Source organism: Cygnus olor, chromosome 1, assembly GCF_009769625.2.
Source record: "Cygnus olor isolate bCygOlo1 chromosome 1, bCygOlo1.pri.v2, whole genome shotgun sequence".
Lineage (NCBI taxonomy): Eukaryota > Metazoa > Chordata > Aves > Anseriformes > Anatidae > Cygnus > Cygnus olor.
In genome coordinates this window covers 128,596,324-128,613,858 of record NC_049169.1, presented here as the reverse complement: position 1 = coordinate 128,613,858, position 17,535 = coordinate 128,596,324, and the positions used below count along the sequence as shown (strand labels likewise).

The 17,535-nt window shown below is 42.5% G+C and overlaps 1 protein-coding gene across 2 annotated transcripts in view; it reads left to right on the top strand.

Annotated features, from left to right (window-relative positions):
- The first annotated feature begins 309 nt into the window (after positions 1-309).
- Positions 310-17,535, top strand: part of GRPR (gastrin releasing peptide receptor) — a 32,422-nt gene continuing 15,196 nt past the window's right edge. Inside the window, exons 1-2 of one of the 2 annotated variants that reach the window (XM_040532973.1) lie at positions 310-778; positions 870-1,373. In XM_040532973.1, the coding sequence (XP_040388907.1) occupies positions 955-1,373 (419 nt within the window). In that variant the 5' untranslated portion in view covers positions 310-778; positions 870-954. Of the gene's footprint in view, positions 1,374-17,535 lie in introns of both variants that reach the window. The other variant, XM_040532963.1, reaches the window with a different exon arrangement.

The window sequence follows — 17,535 nt, the reverse complement described above, 5'->3', positions numbered from 1 at the left end:
TATTCGGTTCATTTACCCTGGAGGATGAGTTTGGCTCCATATCATTATACTCTTTCATTGGAACAATTGAATACTGGAGCGCAAACAAAGTAAGTGTGCTCTCATTTAAGAATGCCCAAGAGCTTTTCTGGTCACATTATTTGCAGTATGAAATAAACTTTTATTTTTATTTTTGGCGAGGCGGTGAACCTCATCTCACGAGGTATTAGTGAGCAGACCTTTTTTCATCTAAAGAGTTAACGGAGATTTTTTTTCCCCCTATTTTTTCTCCTACCCAGGCAGTGATGAGATTGTCCAGTAGGTGGCTGGCATTCTCCGGCACTAGCCGGCGGCTCCCACGGAATGACTGCGATCATTTAAAGCAATCCTGCTCTCATCATGGGAAGCCGGGGAAGAATTGACGTCCGGAAGATCCTGCCTATAGGATCCGAGCCGTCAGAGGAGCCGTGCTTTTCCCTCACTTTAAATCCGGCCGGGGAGTGCAGGTGCTGAAAGCCAGAAGATATGGGGAATGCAGCATGACAGCAACTACCAAAAGTTCTTGCTGGCTGCAATTCCCTCGTTTCGGACTCCGTTCTGCTCGGCAGACCTGGAGCTGGGAAATTAACTAGCCTTGATTTTGAAAATGCCTCCCACTGACTGGGCTTTGAATGTGATAAATGGCCTTCCAGAGCTGGGGAGCAGCTAACAGAAAGACAAGGCAACGAGGAAAAGACAAGTTCCAGGATTCAAACTCTGGTAAAAGATGTTCTCCTTTCAACTTATAGAAACTGTACTGGTAAGCAACGTGCAGTGGCTTTTTTGTTTTATTTATTTTTAAAATGTTTCACAAGGTGAAATGACTTTTAAACTTTTCTGACTGTTTAAAGCAACCAAGCGGCAGCAAAATCAAAGGAAGAAATTTTATTCAAGGATTTTCAAAAAGTTGTCTTCTGAGAAAAGAAAAGTAGGACAATGGCATCTGGCGAGTGCCTTCTGCTGGACCTGGAAACGGATAACTTCATTCTCTACAACATCTCAGTCAACCAGAGTGCAAACCTCTCCATCCTCAGCGACGAGTGGTTCTACCCAGCCTTCCTCTACGCCATCCCCACCATTTACGGGATCATCATTTTGATAGGCCTTATCGGCAACATCACTTTGATTAAGATCTTCTGTACTGTGAAATCCATGAGAAATGTCCCTAATTTGTTCATCTCCAGCTTGGCTCTGGGAGACCTGCTGCTGTTAGTGACTTGCGTGCCTGTGGATGCCAGTAGGTACCTAGCTGATGAGTGGCTCTTTGGCAGAATCGGATGTAAACTTATCCCCTTCATACAGCTCACTTCTGTAGGGGTGTCAGTCTTCACTCTCACTGCTCTCTCAGCTGACAGGTAAGCCTGCTGCTGTAGCCTTGAAAACTCTGCATATTTCCAGTTCTGTAAAATGCACAATTATGGACATCTATTTTCAGGTCACAAATACATTGCTCATAAGTGACATTTTTAACCTAACATTGGAAAAAGAACACATTCTTTTAAATTTCTGGTGGTTATGAGCACAAAACTTGAGGAAGAAACAAGCTGAATGCAGGTTACTTTTTCTGGGTTAAACTGTGCAGTTTAGCAACTAGTTTAACTTAATTAAAAGAAAACCAAGAACAGATCAAGCCCAGAGAGGAAAAATAGCTATTCATGAAAGAAGCTCTACTAAAAGACAGCATGTCCATATTTGCCAAAAAGATAATTGTTCCATACTTCATGAAGTGTGAAGGCACTGGAACAGCAATTTAAAGTGCAGTTAGAATCAATTTTTTCTAGTGGCTTGCTTCCTTAGGGCTAGCACCATATGAAGCAACATTTCATGAAATATGTTCAAAGTACTCAAATAAAGATGCCTGAAGTCAGGCATCTCAGTTCACTGTAGTCAGTACATTTCCCTTGATTAAATGCTTTGCCCCGTAGCCAATCAAAATTGATCTGTGCTGTTGGTTTGGAAACTTTGTCTTCCAATAAAGTTTGGTGAAAAGAATATGTAATAGCTGTGCTATTTTAGACTATATGAGAAAAAGGTTTTCTGCAGATGATAAGCTTCTAATAATCCAACTCTGTTTTGGATTTCTGTGAGGATTTGGAAAATTATCTCAGAGCATTCAGATTTAAAATCAAAAGACCTTTAAATCGAATGTTGTTTTGAAGAAGGAAGCCTTTCTTTGTGAAAAGATTTTAAGTATTTGTTAGACTGTTGGCCTTCACAGAAGCTCCTATGCACATCATAGAGGCCAAGATATCTTGTTTCTAATTTTGATGCTTCAGAAAGAGACTAAGGAATACATTGTCACCACGTTAAACATAGGGAATTTCACAGAAATACTAAGATTTCATATGAGAAATATCCTTATAGTTTTGTCTTGGTCACAAGGAAGTGGAAATAGCCTTGTTTTAGGTAGTGCCTTGCATGCCATGCTGTGTGTCTCCTCCCAGCCTCCTAGTTTAAAATATCAGACTGTTTATGCTCAGTTTTCAGGGCTGTTCACATACACATTTCAATATACCTTATGGGATTTCAATAAACGCAGATCACACACTGTGTTTCAGAGACAGAGAATGGTCAATATGTTTTGTATCACAGCAGTTCAACTCCTCTGCGATAGTTATGTATAAAAATAGCACTGCCTGCTCCAACAGTAGATAGCAAACATGCCTATGTGCAGACAAAAGTCTTCAGACAATTTACTGTAAAAACACTGGGAAAATGGGAAAACTGCACAAACTCTTTACTAAAGGATCACCTACACTTTCACCCTTGAGTTTATTGTGACAGCTGGAACCCTGCTCTGGAGAAAATGTTAGGAAAATAAGTATTTCTCCAGGGAATTCATCTTTCCAAAGCTCTGGTCAAAGTTGTTTTAAAAAAAGTGTCAGGGAAAGAAAAATGTATCATAAAGAAGATTATATTAGAGAGATTTCTTGCTGTCTGATCACGTCACATAAAGTAAACAAGGCAAATGCTTTTACTGAGCAGCACATCAATAGTGTTTTTTTCCTGATGTAAGTCAACAGAGCAGAAAACAGCAGCTGTAGCAAGCTTGGGTTTTGGTGACTTTAAATTCCCAACTTCAGCATTGTCTGAATCCTCTTAACCATCATGCTGCACTGGTAATCAAATTTTGCAACACTTTTCCAAGCCAGTTGGCTACAAGGGAGATGGGCACGCGTGTGCGAGAAGACTTTATGTTCCCATCTTCAAGGGACAATTTTGCTGTCTTTGAATGCATCTCTTGTTCAGTGTAGAAGGAGATAATAATATTACATTTACCTTTATTAGATCTATGAATCTTAACTGCTGTGCACTGGACCACAAACAGGACTTATATATTATGTTTACTGAAGTTTTCATTTTGGTATATTAGCAGCAGTGCTAGGATAATTTTCTTATGGAATAATATGGTCTACATTTTGCCAACTCACAGGCCATTAGTCTATCTATATTTTCTGAGAAATGTCACCCCAAACTCTAGTACACAGTATTAATCATTTCAGAATCATTAAGAAAATAAACTTAAAATGTACAGGGAAAACTTCCAAGACATGCTTTGGCTGTGAGCAGCATGGTGATGCCTGCCTGAGTCCACGGAGGGACCATTAGTCCAGCATTCTGAGGTGGCCCCTAGGGCAAGGAGATGCTGACCCTGGAGTGTGGAGAGGTTTCATAGCAGGCTGCTTCCGAGGTCAGATGTGGCCTTGCAGGAAGGGTGAGCAGCAGCTCAGCCCTGCAGGGAGATGTCTGAGGGTGTTGTGGTCAGAGCAGGGTAACAGGAGGACTCAGGAGTCTGGCGGTTGACACTGCTCAGGCACAGCTCATCTCCCTCAGCAAAAGCTGTCTGAATGGAGGAGCCCCTCCAGGATAGCCAGCAAGGTGTCCCATAGTCCATGGAGAAAGGTACCTCCAGAGGAGATAGGATAAACCACTGTGTCAGGATACTTCCCTTCCTCCTTGGGTACAGACAAAGTCTTGCTGTTTAACATAAAACCTGCCTGAGATGCTCATATGAAACATGCGAATTTCCCTGTTCTCATGAATCAAAGTCATGGACCTTCAGAGAGAAAAACATCCTAACCCATCTGATGTGAATAACACTTCGCAGCACTGTCTCCAAGGAAAGGGAGACCTGTCGGTGCACCACAGACTTTTGTCTATAATTCATTTTCTGGGGAAAAAAAAAAAAAAAAAAAGATAAAACGCTCAATTATAGTCCGCTTCTATTAACAAAAAGCTAGTAGGAACAACTGCAGGCATTGCTGACAGTGTCGTGGTAATGCCTAGAGACCTGGTATCCCTGGGATCAGAAATCTGCTGTGCAAAGAAAAAGCAGTGTGATACAACACGGTTATTCCCATAGAGGTGCCCATTGAAACATAGTATGAAAAGCAATGGGTGGATGTGATGAGCCAATACACTATGGCAGAGAGTGGTGAGAAAAGTCTGCTAGAACTTACCACAGTGCCACAAACCATCTCTGTTGCTTTACAGCCCCTTCTGAAGACCAGGGGCCCAGTTTTAATACATTGTGCTCACCCCACATCATGGGGGCAGAGGTGTACCTTCCTGAGGTACACTATTATTCTTTCCATCTCCACTTCATCATGTGTTAGGCAGGGTTAATAACACCGACTCTGTCATCTCCTGGTGACTGCAGATGCTGAACTAAGTGCCAGCCTCCACCACAGGGCACTCAAAGCAGCTCCGTGGTTTGACCCGCCAAGACCCAGAGGTTATACAGAGGATTGGTTGCTCGCTTGCAAACCTTTCTCAGAATAAAACAGAAGGACAAACTGCCAGCTTCATCTTTTCCTGCAGTGGGAGTCTCCCAGGCTGCGAGGGGCTCTGTGTCCACATGCACACGTGCAGATCTGCACAGGTTTCGTTACACAGGACATAGCCATGGGGTCCCTGGGTGTTCAGCCTGGCTCTGTGTAAAACCAAGTGATTGCATCAGGCTAAAGTTAAATTATTCAAGAGTGTGAGGTAGGGTAAAATAGATTTAACAATATTAGAAATGTATTTTCTTCCAGACCACTCCGATGGCTGCATAGTGTCCTCATCTGTCTGGCCACATTTGCAGGAGCAGTGGGAGCTGCCTGTGAGACTTTTCCTTTGAGCCTGGCAGATTTACAGAGCAGCCAGGACAGGGTTAAGGCCTGTGGTGTGCTTACAGCCACCCTCCAGGAGCGATAAGGTGCCAGGGCTGAGTATACAAGAGCAAGGAAACAAGCAGTCGATGAGTGTGTATGCGTGTTTGTGTGTTTTACAAGGGCTGCAAACGAGGCTGGCAGGGGAAGGACATCTGTCTGAGCTGCTCTTCTGCTCCGACAGAGCAGCAGATTTCTTCAGCTACTCTTCAGCTCATCCCTGCAAAAAGGGAGCTTGAGTTTGCTTGTCTGCCCTCCTCCTGCAAGAGACTCAAGGTATAGAGGCAGCCTGCATGAGCGATCACACCTGGGCTGAGAGCCCAGGCAGAAAAGCCAAAGCTGGCTCAGCAAGTGACAGGAAATTAAGGAAAATCTTTGCACAGTAAGAGGAAAAGCAGCCCATTTAATTGCCCTTGTCATGGGAGATGTCTTTATTTAATTGACTGTTTCTCCCATGACTGACAGGGTTTAGACATTTGCATTTAAATTAGGCAAGCTGTCAGGCACTGATCACACTTGCCCACTGTTTTGCTGAGATTGTAAAAAAATCGAAATGCCCTGGTGCTCATGCAGTGAAGCCTTCCTGAAGTAAAGTTTCTTTTACAAGTACACAACAGAGCAAGTGTAAAGCGTAATTGGAGTTTGCAAGCGGAATCTTTACCTTAAGCAACTTGCATTATCCAGATTTTAGTGCTGGAAAACTGCAGGAATGCCTGAAACCCTGAGCTGCTGCCAGCCAGTCATAGGAGGCAGTGACACTTATTGTGGGGAGGCACATGGGGTGACATTATGAATATGAGGTTACGTGGCTTACCTTGGTGAGACCAGCTGGAGACAGCAGGAATTGCAGTAATACGGGAGCTCTGAGACCTGAAATAAGGGCACTAACAATGGCAATCACTCTTGCAAATGTTGACCTCAGTGCTTGGATGCAGGTATGGATGCAGGGATGCAGCAGTGGGTCCAGATGCCCTGGACCCCTTGGAGTGGGTCACAGCCACAACCTTCTGATGTTCCTCTGAACTCATGCAGAAGTTTGTTTACGTAAGAAATAAAGACCCACACAATCCTCTCTCCCCCTCCCCCACCCCCCCCAAAAGAAAAAAAAAAAAAAAAAAAAATCAGTGGTGGAAGGAAAGAAACAGACCCAGAATTTCTAGAAGGATTTCTCTGAATATGCAAAAATATTTATTTGGTGGACTCATCCCTTTTGAGCTTTAGATGTCTCCTGCTCCCACTATTAATAATACATACAATACCAGAGAAGGAGTAACATCTACATGTCAGTTCATTTGTTTTATTTTACAATGCCAGATTATGGCTCCACAAGAGGATTAAGTGTGCCACCCTGAAATAAAGCTACGAAAAGCTTTTCCCGCTCTACTCTGCGCTGGTGCGGCCTCACCTCGAGTACTGTGTGCAGTTCTGGGCACCACAGTACAAAAAGGACATTAAACTGTTGGAGAGTGTCCAGAGGAGGGCGACGAAGATGGTGAAGGGCCTAGAAGGGAAGACATATGAGGAGCGGCTGAGGTCACTTGGCCTGTTCAGCCTGGAGAAGAGGAGGCTGAGGGGGGACCTCATCGCAGTCTACAACTTCCTCGCGAGGGGGAGTGGAGAGGCAGGTGACCTATTCTCCGTTATCACCAGTGATAGGGCCCGCTGGAACGGTGTTAAGCTGAGGCAGGGGAGGTTTAGGCTGGACATCAGGAAGAGGTTCTTCACCGAGAGGGTGGTTGCACACTGGAACAAGCTCCCTAGTGAAGTAGTCACTGCACCAAGCCTGTCTGAATTTAAGAATCGATTGGACTGTGAACTTAGTCACATGGTCTAAACTTTTGGGCAGACCTGTGCAGTGCCAGGAGTTGGACTTGATGATCCTTATGGGTCCCTTCCAACTGGGGATATTCTATGATTCTATGAAAAGCCAAACTGATTTCCACAGAGTTGATTTACGGAATGATGCTTTTCTTTAATACATCATTTACAAAGTGTCAGGTCCACGGTGGTTATGAATTCATTCCAGGCAGTCTAGTAGCAGCATTCGTGAAATCCCTTCCGGTCACCAAGGCACAATTTTGGGGCAATTTACTTGTGCTGTAAGTTAGTGTGCAGCCTCAGGAAGGTTTTGAAAGAGTGGCTGAGAAAGCCGCTCTCTGAACTACCAAGACAATCCTGAGTCTGGTCAATGCAAGCTGGCAGAATGATACCCTCACACGTGCATTTTGGATCCACCAATGTGATCTCAGTCAGAATATCAGTCCTTCCAAACCAGAGAAGAAGTGCTGAGGAGCTTTGAATGCCATCTCAAAGCCTTCTCTCCCACTGAAGCACAGGGCAGGCACTGCCAGGTCGGTGCTGCTGGCATGGTGGCCCTGCTGCTGCTCTTCCTATGCTGATGGCAGAAGGTGCACACAGGGAAATACAGGTATCTCTTTCATCCCCTGCTCCAAGTCTTAGATACTGTGTTGCTGCCCACTGTGTAAATACAATATAAACACTCTTAACACTCTTGATTTTAGCTCTCATTTCCTAAGCTCCTGCATCCATCTGTACCAAGAGAAACGGATCAACAGCACAAACTTTCAGAGTATCTTGATTAGCTGGAGCAGATGGCTAAAACATGATAGATGCAGTACTATAGCCAGGAACATTAGAGCTCCCATTCATATCAGTGGGACCAGCGCACGAATCCAGGGTTAGAGTCAGTGCTAATGTGTTGGAGACTGTCAATATTTAAGCAATCAAAAGGAAGAAAAGTTGGATTACCTATTGTTTACATTTCAGTAAAACCTGAAAACCCCAATCAGTTGTCATGGTCTCGTGGTATGAGGTGCTGTGTGCACCGTTAGCAAGGAGAGCAATTGGCCACAGAGAATTTGCCAGTCCCATCAGCTCAGGCATTCGTACGTGGAATTCAGTGGTGGGCAACAGCCTGGCTAAAAAGAGGAAAAGGGATTTCAGCTGAAAAAGCTTGCCTGCATGGCAGTGAAAAATCCTATATCAGCTTTGCTGGCAGATAGCCTCTGGAATAACCTGTTTTCTTTTTATTTTGAAAAGTGACTCAAGTGTTAACCCTGCAGAGACCCCTCCAGTTGCCTCTCACCAATTCTGCACCTGCGTGCCCAGCTCACCCATGTCATGTGAGCAGCTGGGGACCATGGGGTCCTGCCCGAGCTCCTGTCAGCAGGCTCTTTGGTTTGCCCCCACACCATCTGATCGAGCAGAGCAGGGAATTTCAGTGTCCAGAAACCAGCCTGTGTCTTGGGCAGAAACCAACATGATGCTTGAGCCCATTCCAGTGGTGAGGCACCAAAAGGCATCCTAGCACCAGCCAATATGTGTGATGTAGAGAAAGGCAGAAAGATGGAGTCCCTTGCAGAAATCTGCCTTCCTGACCCCAGGCTGGCGATCAGTTTAGCCAGAGTGCAGCAAACTGTCAAGAATCAAAGGGAAAAGCATTGCCAAAGCTCTGTCCACCCTGTCCTTGTCTGCCCTCTGGACAGTCCCTGTGGCTCCTTGGGAGGGCAGGACAAAAAGCAGTAGTGGCACTCTAAGGGTAAAAACTATTTCTTCATACCTGCAGGCAACTCTGAAGCATGAGATTTAGTCATGGCTGGTCAAATGGCCTGGAAGAGCCAGAGCTGCAGATGCTGGGCCAGAACTGACGGCTCCAGGCATCCAGTTCAGCTTCTTTTCTTGCCCCCACCCACACACAGAGGCTGCTGCGTATCTCATAGCATTTGTATTAAAACATCATTTCAGTGACACGAGGCAACATTAAAATATTCTAACTAAAGGTGCCCTTTCCCTCTCATTGGTCTCCAATATTCTGCTATCCTCACTGCTTGGAAATTGTCATATTTCAATCTAAATTTGTCTGACCTCTGACCATTGCATCTGTCTATGCCTTTCTCAGCAGGATGGAAATATCCCTTACCTCTGCTTATCTTCTTAATATGAAAATGCATTCTTGTGGTGATCAAGGCTCCTTGGAAGGCATCATCCAGCTACACTGGCTTAAAGCTGTATTTTCTGATTCAATCTCCTCTTGGTAGACTATTCTGAACTCTTCCTGCTATTTGATATTCTTCTTAAAAGCATATGGTAACACAGACAGACCATTCACTATGGTCCTACAGTGCTGGAGGCACCACAGACACCATCACTTCCCTGCTACTATTAATAATCAAACTAATAACAACAGTAAAGGATAGTGTTAGACTATTTAGCCCCAACATGGAGCTAAAAGTTGATATGGAGGTAATGGCCTTTTGGGACACCTGTCTTTGATGAAGCCACAGAAAGGACATACGCATCATAAAAGCATAGCTGACAGCTTTATACTAGCTAGCTCAGGTACTGATTGCTCTAAAGCCATAACACCATAAGAATGGCACGGGATATTTGATTACCAGGTGTATAAGAGGTGCTCCAAAGTCTTGTTCTCTTTTCCTTGAAAGCCCCCCAATTATTTTGCCATAATCTGCTCACTTGGGTCCTACATGCACTGCACTCATATGAGTTAAAATGGCTTCTGTTAGACTATGGGCATTTATCCCAATGACTCTGACATATTTTTTTGCAGTCTGCTCAGCCACTGTGCCATCTGCAGACTTTCCCAGCAGAGTCTTTATACCTTGCCCAAGGCACCTGATAACTGCAGTAAATAGTACTGCAGTTAGAGCAGGTTCCCAGGACCCATGGCTCCACGCACTGTTACAATTTTACCAGCATGTTTGGGGACCCTCTGGGGTTGCCATGGGGCTCGGGGTCCTCACCTGGACCAGCTCCCCTTCTTGAGCCAGGGCATCTATTTTTAACCCTTGTTTCATAGGAGAGAGGCAGGGATCACTTGGGCATGTATGGAGAAGGGAGGAGCATGTGTGTCTGGGCACACTCTTGGGCAAGTCTACATCTAACAAGGTCACCCATGCAAGCATGCCCAAACAGGCTGCTCGCTTGTATGCCAGCAGGGCACACACCCTTCTTACATCATCTACAACCTTGTGACAACAGAAAAAAAAGAAAAAAAAAAAAAAAAAAAGACTAACCTTGCCATACATTAAACAACAAGGACTAATATTAATTGTCATCTGTTAGTATTATTAGCCTCTCCATTCTACCATCTACTACTGGCCTTGGACAGCCCAAATTCTTGCACTTTTCTCAGTCACAACTTCCACCTTTTTGAACTTCACAGTTTTGGAGCCAGTTCTCCAGTTCTTGGGAATTTCTCTATTTTTTCAAGATTTGTAAAAAAAATAAAAAATTAAAAAAATAACACCAGTTATTCCCCAGCTGGTTCCTTTAATACTCCTAGGTGCAAATTATTCAGGCCTGCTGGTGTGAAAATGTTTTGGGCTTGCAGATGTTGGCTCACATCTTCTTTAATACAGCTGGTGACTTTTCTGCTACATCTAGAGCACTGCACACAAGCTGTGGACACCTCCTCCGCATTTGGGCTTAAATATCTAGTGATTGCCTTTCACCTTGTCTCCATCATTGTTTGTATCTTCACTGTTTATATGTATGCCTGACTTAATGATTTTTTTGTTCCCGATGTATTTAAAAATGCACATTTGTCTGTCACACAGTGACCTTTGATATTTTGTTGGTTCCTCCAGCTTTCCTTATCAGACACCGACATTTTTAAACTCCAATATTTGCTGTCATTTACTTTTGCTTTTTTCCCATCTGTTGCATATTGATTTTTTTTAATTACTTCTTTGAGGTTCTAGCACAACTCCTCATTTTCTCTCACTCAAGGCAAGGTGTGGCAAGGGAGGAGGCTGGTGGTCAGCTGCTATTGTGTCATTAGCATTTCTCACTTTACATTTGCATTCCCAGTCCATTGCACTGGCAGCTGTTTTTAACTTCAAGAAGCCTGCTTCTTTTAGGTTCCATATATATACAGCGTTTTGTCCTTTTTCCACAAAACAAAAATAAGGTGCCATGGCTGTGCACTGTAGTGTAAGTGCTACGGTGTAAGGAACTGTTAAGTTGTAGGTCAGTGATAAGCTCTTCTTTCTCTGTCAGAGAAAAGTACAATATTTTATTGCTCATCACAGGCAGGACTTCTGGGGCTGAGAAACTTCCATTTTTAGAAACTCCAATGAATTTCTATTGCAGGCTCTGTGAGATATTCAGCAGTTACCTCATGTGTTTAGGTTAACCACTGATGCTCCTTTTGTGCACTGAAGGTTGTGCTTTCCAGAGAAATTAGGCTGTCTAGTGAGATGAAGGGTCTGCACCTGAGGCCCCAGCTTTATCTTCCCTGTTAAAATTTTAATTCCATGCCCTCGGTCCTACACCACTGACAACACTGGAGACTTGTCCTGTTACAGAAAATCCTTAGGTGGAAAGCATCACCAGCAGCCCTGGCATGAGCAAACCACGCTGGTGGTGCCTGATCCCACACCGTGCAGTGTGGGCACCAGCACATCCCCCTGTCCATACTGGGTGCTGAGCACTCAGAGAACTGCACAGCAGTTAGCTGGCACCAAGGAGCTTCTCCAGCTGGGGCACTGGCTGTGTTGGGGAGCTCACTAGTTTTGAAATCAAAGGATGTATTTCAGTGCATAGGTCCCATCCCTCCCTCAGATAGCAGGTCTTATGTCCAACTTCAAGAACTGTGGCAAATGGCAAGGCTGACCTGACTGAAATCTTTGACTTGAGATCAGGGTTTCATTCACAGGCGTGAATGAAGGTCACCTGCAGAGAATAAATACCCTAGGTGCAAGGGGGTCTTTCTAATAAGGACAGCATTGCCCATGGGACATCCACTATTTACTCCATTGACCTTTACATCTGTTGCTTCCTATATGTATAGTTAATTTTTGAAATATCTTGTATTCTGGATAGTCATGACTAGGAATAACACAGTCATTACTATATAGTTACTATGTAAGCCTTCTTCCCCCCAGTGTGTAGTCTCAGTGTCGACCCCAGTCATTCCTGGATTGAAATTCCCATTCATCCAGATTTCAGACTAATGTAGCAGTGTGCAGGTACATGGACTGAAATTGGGAAACATGCTTCAAAAATTTAGAACTACGCCACTCCGTTCATTGCATCCTGTTTCTTTCTGTTTGAATGTTAATTACTGGAAAGAGAGAGAAAGTAGACAGTACCTGCCAATGTATGTAAGACTAGCCCGTCAGGGATGTCTTTGTGCCCATGTGCAATTTACTAAAGATTTTAATAACAGATGTTCACCCAAGAGTCACGCATAATAACGATAATCTTAACTAAGTATGCAGAAAGCAGATAGACCCAAAATAGATTGTCGTAGGGTGCTGATGGCTTAGACAGTCTAGCAATTTTGTGGATTTATTCAATTATTTATCTTTGGAGCTATAAATATTCATAACATTCATGCTGGAAACAATGAGAAAGTTTTGGACATCACATTTCTCATAAAGTTCTTCCAATATTTAGTAAGGCTTTTTCGTTGCTTTCAAATTCAGACTTCACACTCAACAAGGCTCCATGTGCTTCATTTATGCAGTCTTAGCATAGGATCAACTTTTTCTCTGTTGCTTGAGGCTTTTTGCATGGTAATTGAGCCAGTCCTTCGTACCGTGTGGGCAAAATGATAATGTGATACTAGCAGAACATAATTACAACATTTTAATGAGAAGATTTTCATTCCATCTATTCACAGGCCAAGACCAGATCAAGGTGCACACGTTAAGCTTAAAAATGGGACAATTTTTCTCCCTCTTTCAATTACAGGTTGGAACACAAGAAATATGTGGATATCCTGACTAAGAGGCAGCTCTTCCATCATCACAATAGGAAGTGGTTGCAATTTCAGAAGCTCATTTTCTAGATTTGGGAAGAACTCAGTGTTTTTATGTAACAGCAATTTAAATGACTATTTTTGTAAGGCTTCAGTCCGTTCTAACAAAATCCTGCTTTTTATTTAAATTTTAGGTTCACATTTGCTCAACATCTCAAAATAAAGCTCAGTTTAAACAGATAAAAAAGTTTGTAAGTGGCTTTCTACCTTCAGAGAAAAAACAGAAGATGGGTCTGAAATATGGAAAATCTTTCTGTGAGCCTGATGCAGTCTAAGCAGTGTGGTTGGTAATGAAGCAAAGGCAGGCCAGTTTTGCAAATTTCATTTGTTCTTGGCCACAGAGGTACTATTATTACAGCAGACACAAGTGATTTTGTCTGAAATTAAGATCTACCAACCTCCTCATTTTAAAAATACTGCAGGAGGTGGTATCTCTGAGCATAAAATAGCCTGTCTTTTTATTTGCATCCTATATCTACCAAGTATACAATGAGGACTGTATGGAACATCTATATTACTTGTAATTACTGACATAAGAGAAGAGAGGAAAGCATTAATACAAAGCAATCATAAAAGAGGAAAGCAAACTAAGGCTGCCTACAGCACAAGCTTCTCCACAAAGCATGAAGTTACCTCCCTAAAAAAAAAAAATAAAATAAAAATAAAAATGGTGAGGAGATAAATCAATTTAAAATCCAAGGGAAACACCAGATTTTCATCCTGTGCTTTCGTTATTTTAATTTCATTTTTGTGGCTGATGTAGCAGGCAGCAAGTAAGTGGATGAAGGTGGCAGGAAAAGAAACATGAAGGATTCACTGGAGGTGCCATATTAGGGATAAGTTCCTTTCTCCCCTAGTGTGAGTGTGAAAGCAACCCTTCAGATCTCTATGCCTAGGAACATACAGGCAATATGACTTTGAAGGCAAAGTTCATTTATACTTCAGCCAATGTGCATTTTCTTGTCTCAGCTGTGGAGCACAAAGGTGGCTAGAATATTCTGCACCAGCAGAGAAGCTGTGTCTAGGAAATTGACATCCATTTGGGATCTTAGCTGTCTTTTTCATGATAAAGCTACTTCTGTGCTTATATCTGAAATTGTGCCTTTGGGGCTAAGTGTACAGTATTAACCAATGTTTGCATAAAGTTTTAGAGTACATTATGTGGTGTTATCGTTAGTAGCATTATTATTAACACAAGGATAATGACACAGTTTTCCAGTTTCCCTGACTTATTAACCTCAGTGGAAAAAGTATTTACCACAGAAAAACCTTGTGTGGGTGTCACGCTTTGGTGGTTTATGGTCATTTCAGTAGTTTCAGTTGTGAGAAACAATTGCTCAATGAGCTCAACAGAGATCCTAAGAGACACATGTAAGATATTTTCCAGAATTCAATGAGAAGTACATACTTTGTTGGCTCCTAACCATCTGTTCTGGCATATTTTTTAATTCTAACTGTTAAACTTACAAAAGTCACAAATTGAATCACTGGGATTAGGTTAAGAAGTGATTGTGCATTACATGTTATTGAATTCTTGCATTGAAGATGCCATACCAGCTCAGGTTTTGTTTCCAAAATGCCTCTGGCCCCAAACCCTGCCAGCCCCATCTCCTAAGGTGGAGGAGTCACTTTGCAGTATGCAGGGACAGATTTTCGTGAGCCCTTTTCATGGTTTGGGTCACCATGCTGAAGCAATCCTCTGACCAGGCTCCCCTTGGTGGTCTGAAGACGTGGAGAAGAGAGACAGCACTGGAGCTTCATGTCCGATGGAGGGGAGGATTGCCTTGCTTGTTGAGTCCTCGCAGCATCTTGCAAACTGTTTTGATCTGCCAGAGCTTCACAAAGAGGTGCTCAGTCTGGCCAAAACTCTGACCCACTATTTCTGAGGCTATCCTATCATTGCATTAATTGCACTGAAGACAACCCCATGTGTAATTTCTTTGTGCAGGCTGAGACTGAGACCATGAGACACAGAGATGTGCTGGCATCCATCCTGGCCAGAAGGTCATTGGTATCTGTTGTGTGTGAGGCAGGCTGCTACCTAGCAAGCACAGTGAGAACAGAGAAGTTCAAAGACTGAGCAGTAGTAAAGGTCAGAGCCTCATTCATATTTCCTGTCAGATAGCAACCCAGTCACTTTCATCTGGGCTGTTTGACAACTGGAGAGATTGGAGTTGACACAAATTCTTGACTGTGTCGTTTTATTCAACTGAATCTTCACAAGGCATATTTTTCCTTTTAAGTTTTGGCCTTTGTTGTGAGGCATGAGTCATACCTTTGTTTTTTAATCTCTTTCAAGATTTTTTTTTTTTTTTAAAAGCAGGCAGGGGAAAGACTACAACAGAAAAAGGTCGGTATCATACAAAAATTAGAGAGAATGAATGTTAGAGCAAGCAGAGGTGATAAATACATGACCATAACTGGATTTATTGCAGACAAGCTGAGATTTGGATTGGATTACTCAAATGCTGGAGGTTAAATATGGGAAAGTATCTGTCTAAAATGAGCTATGAAACTCATTATCTCATTGCCTGAGCTCTGTCTATAGAAAGTAGAACGAGGAGCAACTCTGGAGGACTTATCACCCCACTCCTTTCAGGCACCTATTTCTGGAGTGGAGGAATTACCCCCTGATTCACCTCTTTCTCTCCATTAACACCAAGGCTGATGTCCTGCCCTTGGGCAGCTGTAGTAGTAGACATGTCTGATGCAGACATGGAGAAGTGGATTTGATTCATTCAGCCTCAGTCAGCCCTCGGGTGGCCATTCACACCTCAGCTACTTACCTTCAACATGTGCTTTTCTCAGGAGATAAAATAGAACATGATAAGGAGTTAAAAGGCATTTGCTGGAGATGTAAATGGTGTGGATTAGATACCTCTCATGTCCCAAAGGGGTAGCCTACCCTAGAAAACTGGATGCGTTCCAGAGCATGTAAATTGCTGTGATGCTGATCACAACTGACGTGACTGTGCAGAGCAGGAAAACAGTGCACAGCACTTACCAGAGAACTTGGCCACCACCATGTCCAAGCAGTGCAAAATGAAAGGTAACAGCCACCAGCACCAAAGCTGTCCTTTTTCTGTTTTTGTTGTTGTTGCTGTTGTTTGAGAAGTGGGCATGCAACTGATCTGAAGCTGGTAGGTGAAAGGGAAAGACTATCTCACTGTAAAAGAAATGTCAGTGGACAAAGCTGTGGAAAGCTTTGAAGAGTATTTGATGCATGAGCTGGAAATACACAGTCTGAAAAACAGGACAAGGTGCTGCTCAAATCCAGTCTACCTTGTTGTACTCCTTAAGCAATGTCAACGGGATGTTAAAATCCAAGGTTGACCCTACCATGTAAATTGTGTGAAAAAGTAAAGGAGCAAAGGAGTTTCTGAGCCCACCCTCAAAAACTAACCAGGATGTGCAGCATTTTCACTCCCTGAGCACACACCACTGGAAGATTCATCATCCTCCCAACACCAGCCCAGCCCAGGAGGTCAATCTCTGATGCGTGCCCACCTTGTGGCCTTGGACACAGCAATCCTCTGCAGCTACTGTCCACAACCAAAGTTCATGAGGGAAAGCAGAGCTGTTGAAATGCAAGCTAAGGGGACACCCATCAAACCATCCATAAGGCAGCTGGAAATGAAGACTCCCACCAAATCAATACTAAGCAATTAAACGTTAATACTCAGGTTAACATAATTACTGGAGATTTCTGAATAAGTTAGCCCACCATCAGAAAAGTCATGCAGATAGTCAGCAAAATAATTTTACTTAATTGTTATGTTCTTAAGAAAATATGCACCCGTGTTCCTATATGTAAGAACCTGCATCTTCAAATCCTTTTTTTTCTACAGTTATTTTTCCTCTTTTTTTTTTTTTTTTTTTTTTTTTTTGTGCTTTTGACCTCATGACAGTACACCTTGTGAGCAAAAAGTCTCTCAGATCATCTTCTGTAACTGTTGTAGCAGGCTTTATAAAGTAAACTAAATGCCTAATAATCAGTGCCAGCATTCCTAGACATTTGCAATTACATTCTTTCAAAATTATATTGTCTGGAAATGCCACGTCTAATTAAAATGTACTAATAACCTTAAATGGATTAATTTTCTGACTCTCCATAATCTATTAATATTAATAAAAATAAGTCAGACTCTATCTTTCTCTGTATACTTTAATTCATTCATATTACTGGAAATTAATACTGGAAAGTGTTCTCTCAGCTGGCTATATTATATCAAAGAAAATCCCTAAAGTAATTATGCTAACATGCCATGTTGATAAGCATACAATAAACACCTGCAGAAATAGCTTTGAATTAACTAAATTTATGAATACCTTGATATGTAATTCATTTCCTTTTGTATTTATATTCTTTAGGGTTTACTGAAGGTGTTCATTTAGCTAGTGTTTCAGTAAATAATCTGGTGAAACTGACTATAAACTGAGCTCTTTTAGATGCCTTTTTTTTTTTCAGCCTAGCTCTTCCATTTTTGTACTGTAGCATTTGTAACACCATATTTAGAATCATAGAATCATAGAATATAATATAATATTTTAAGAGCAATA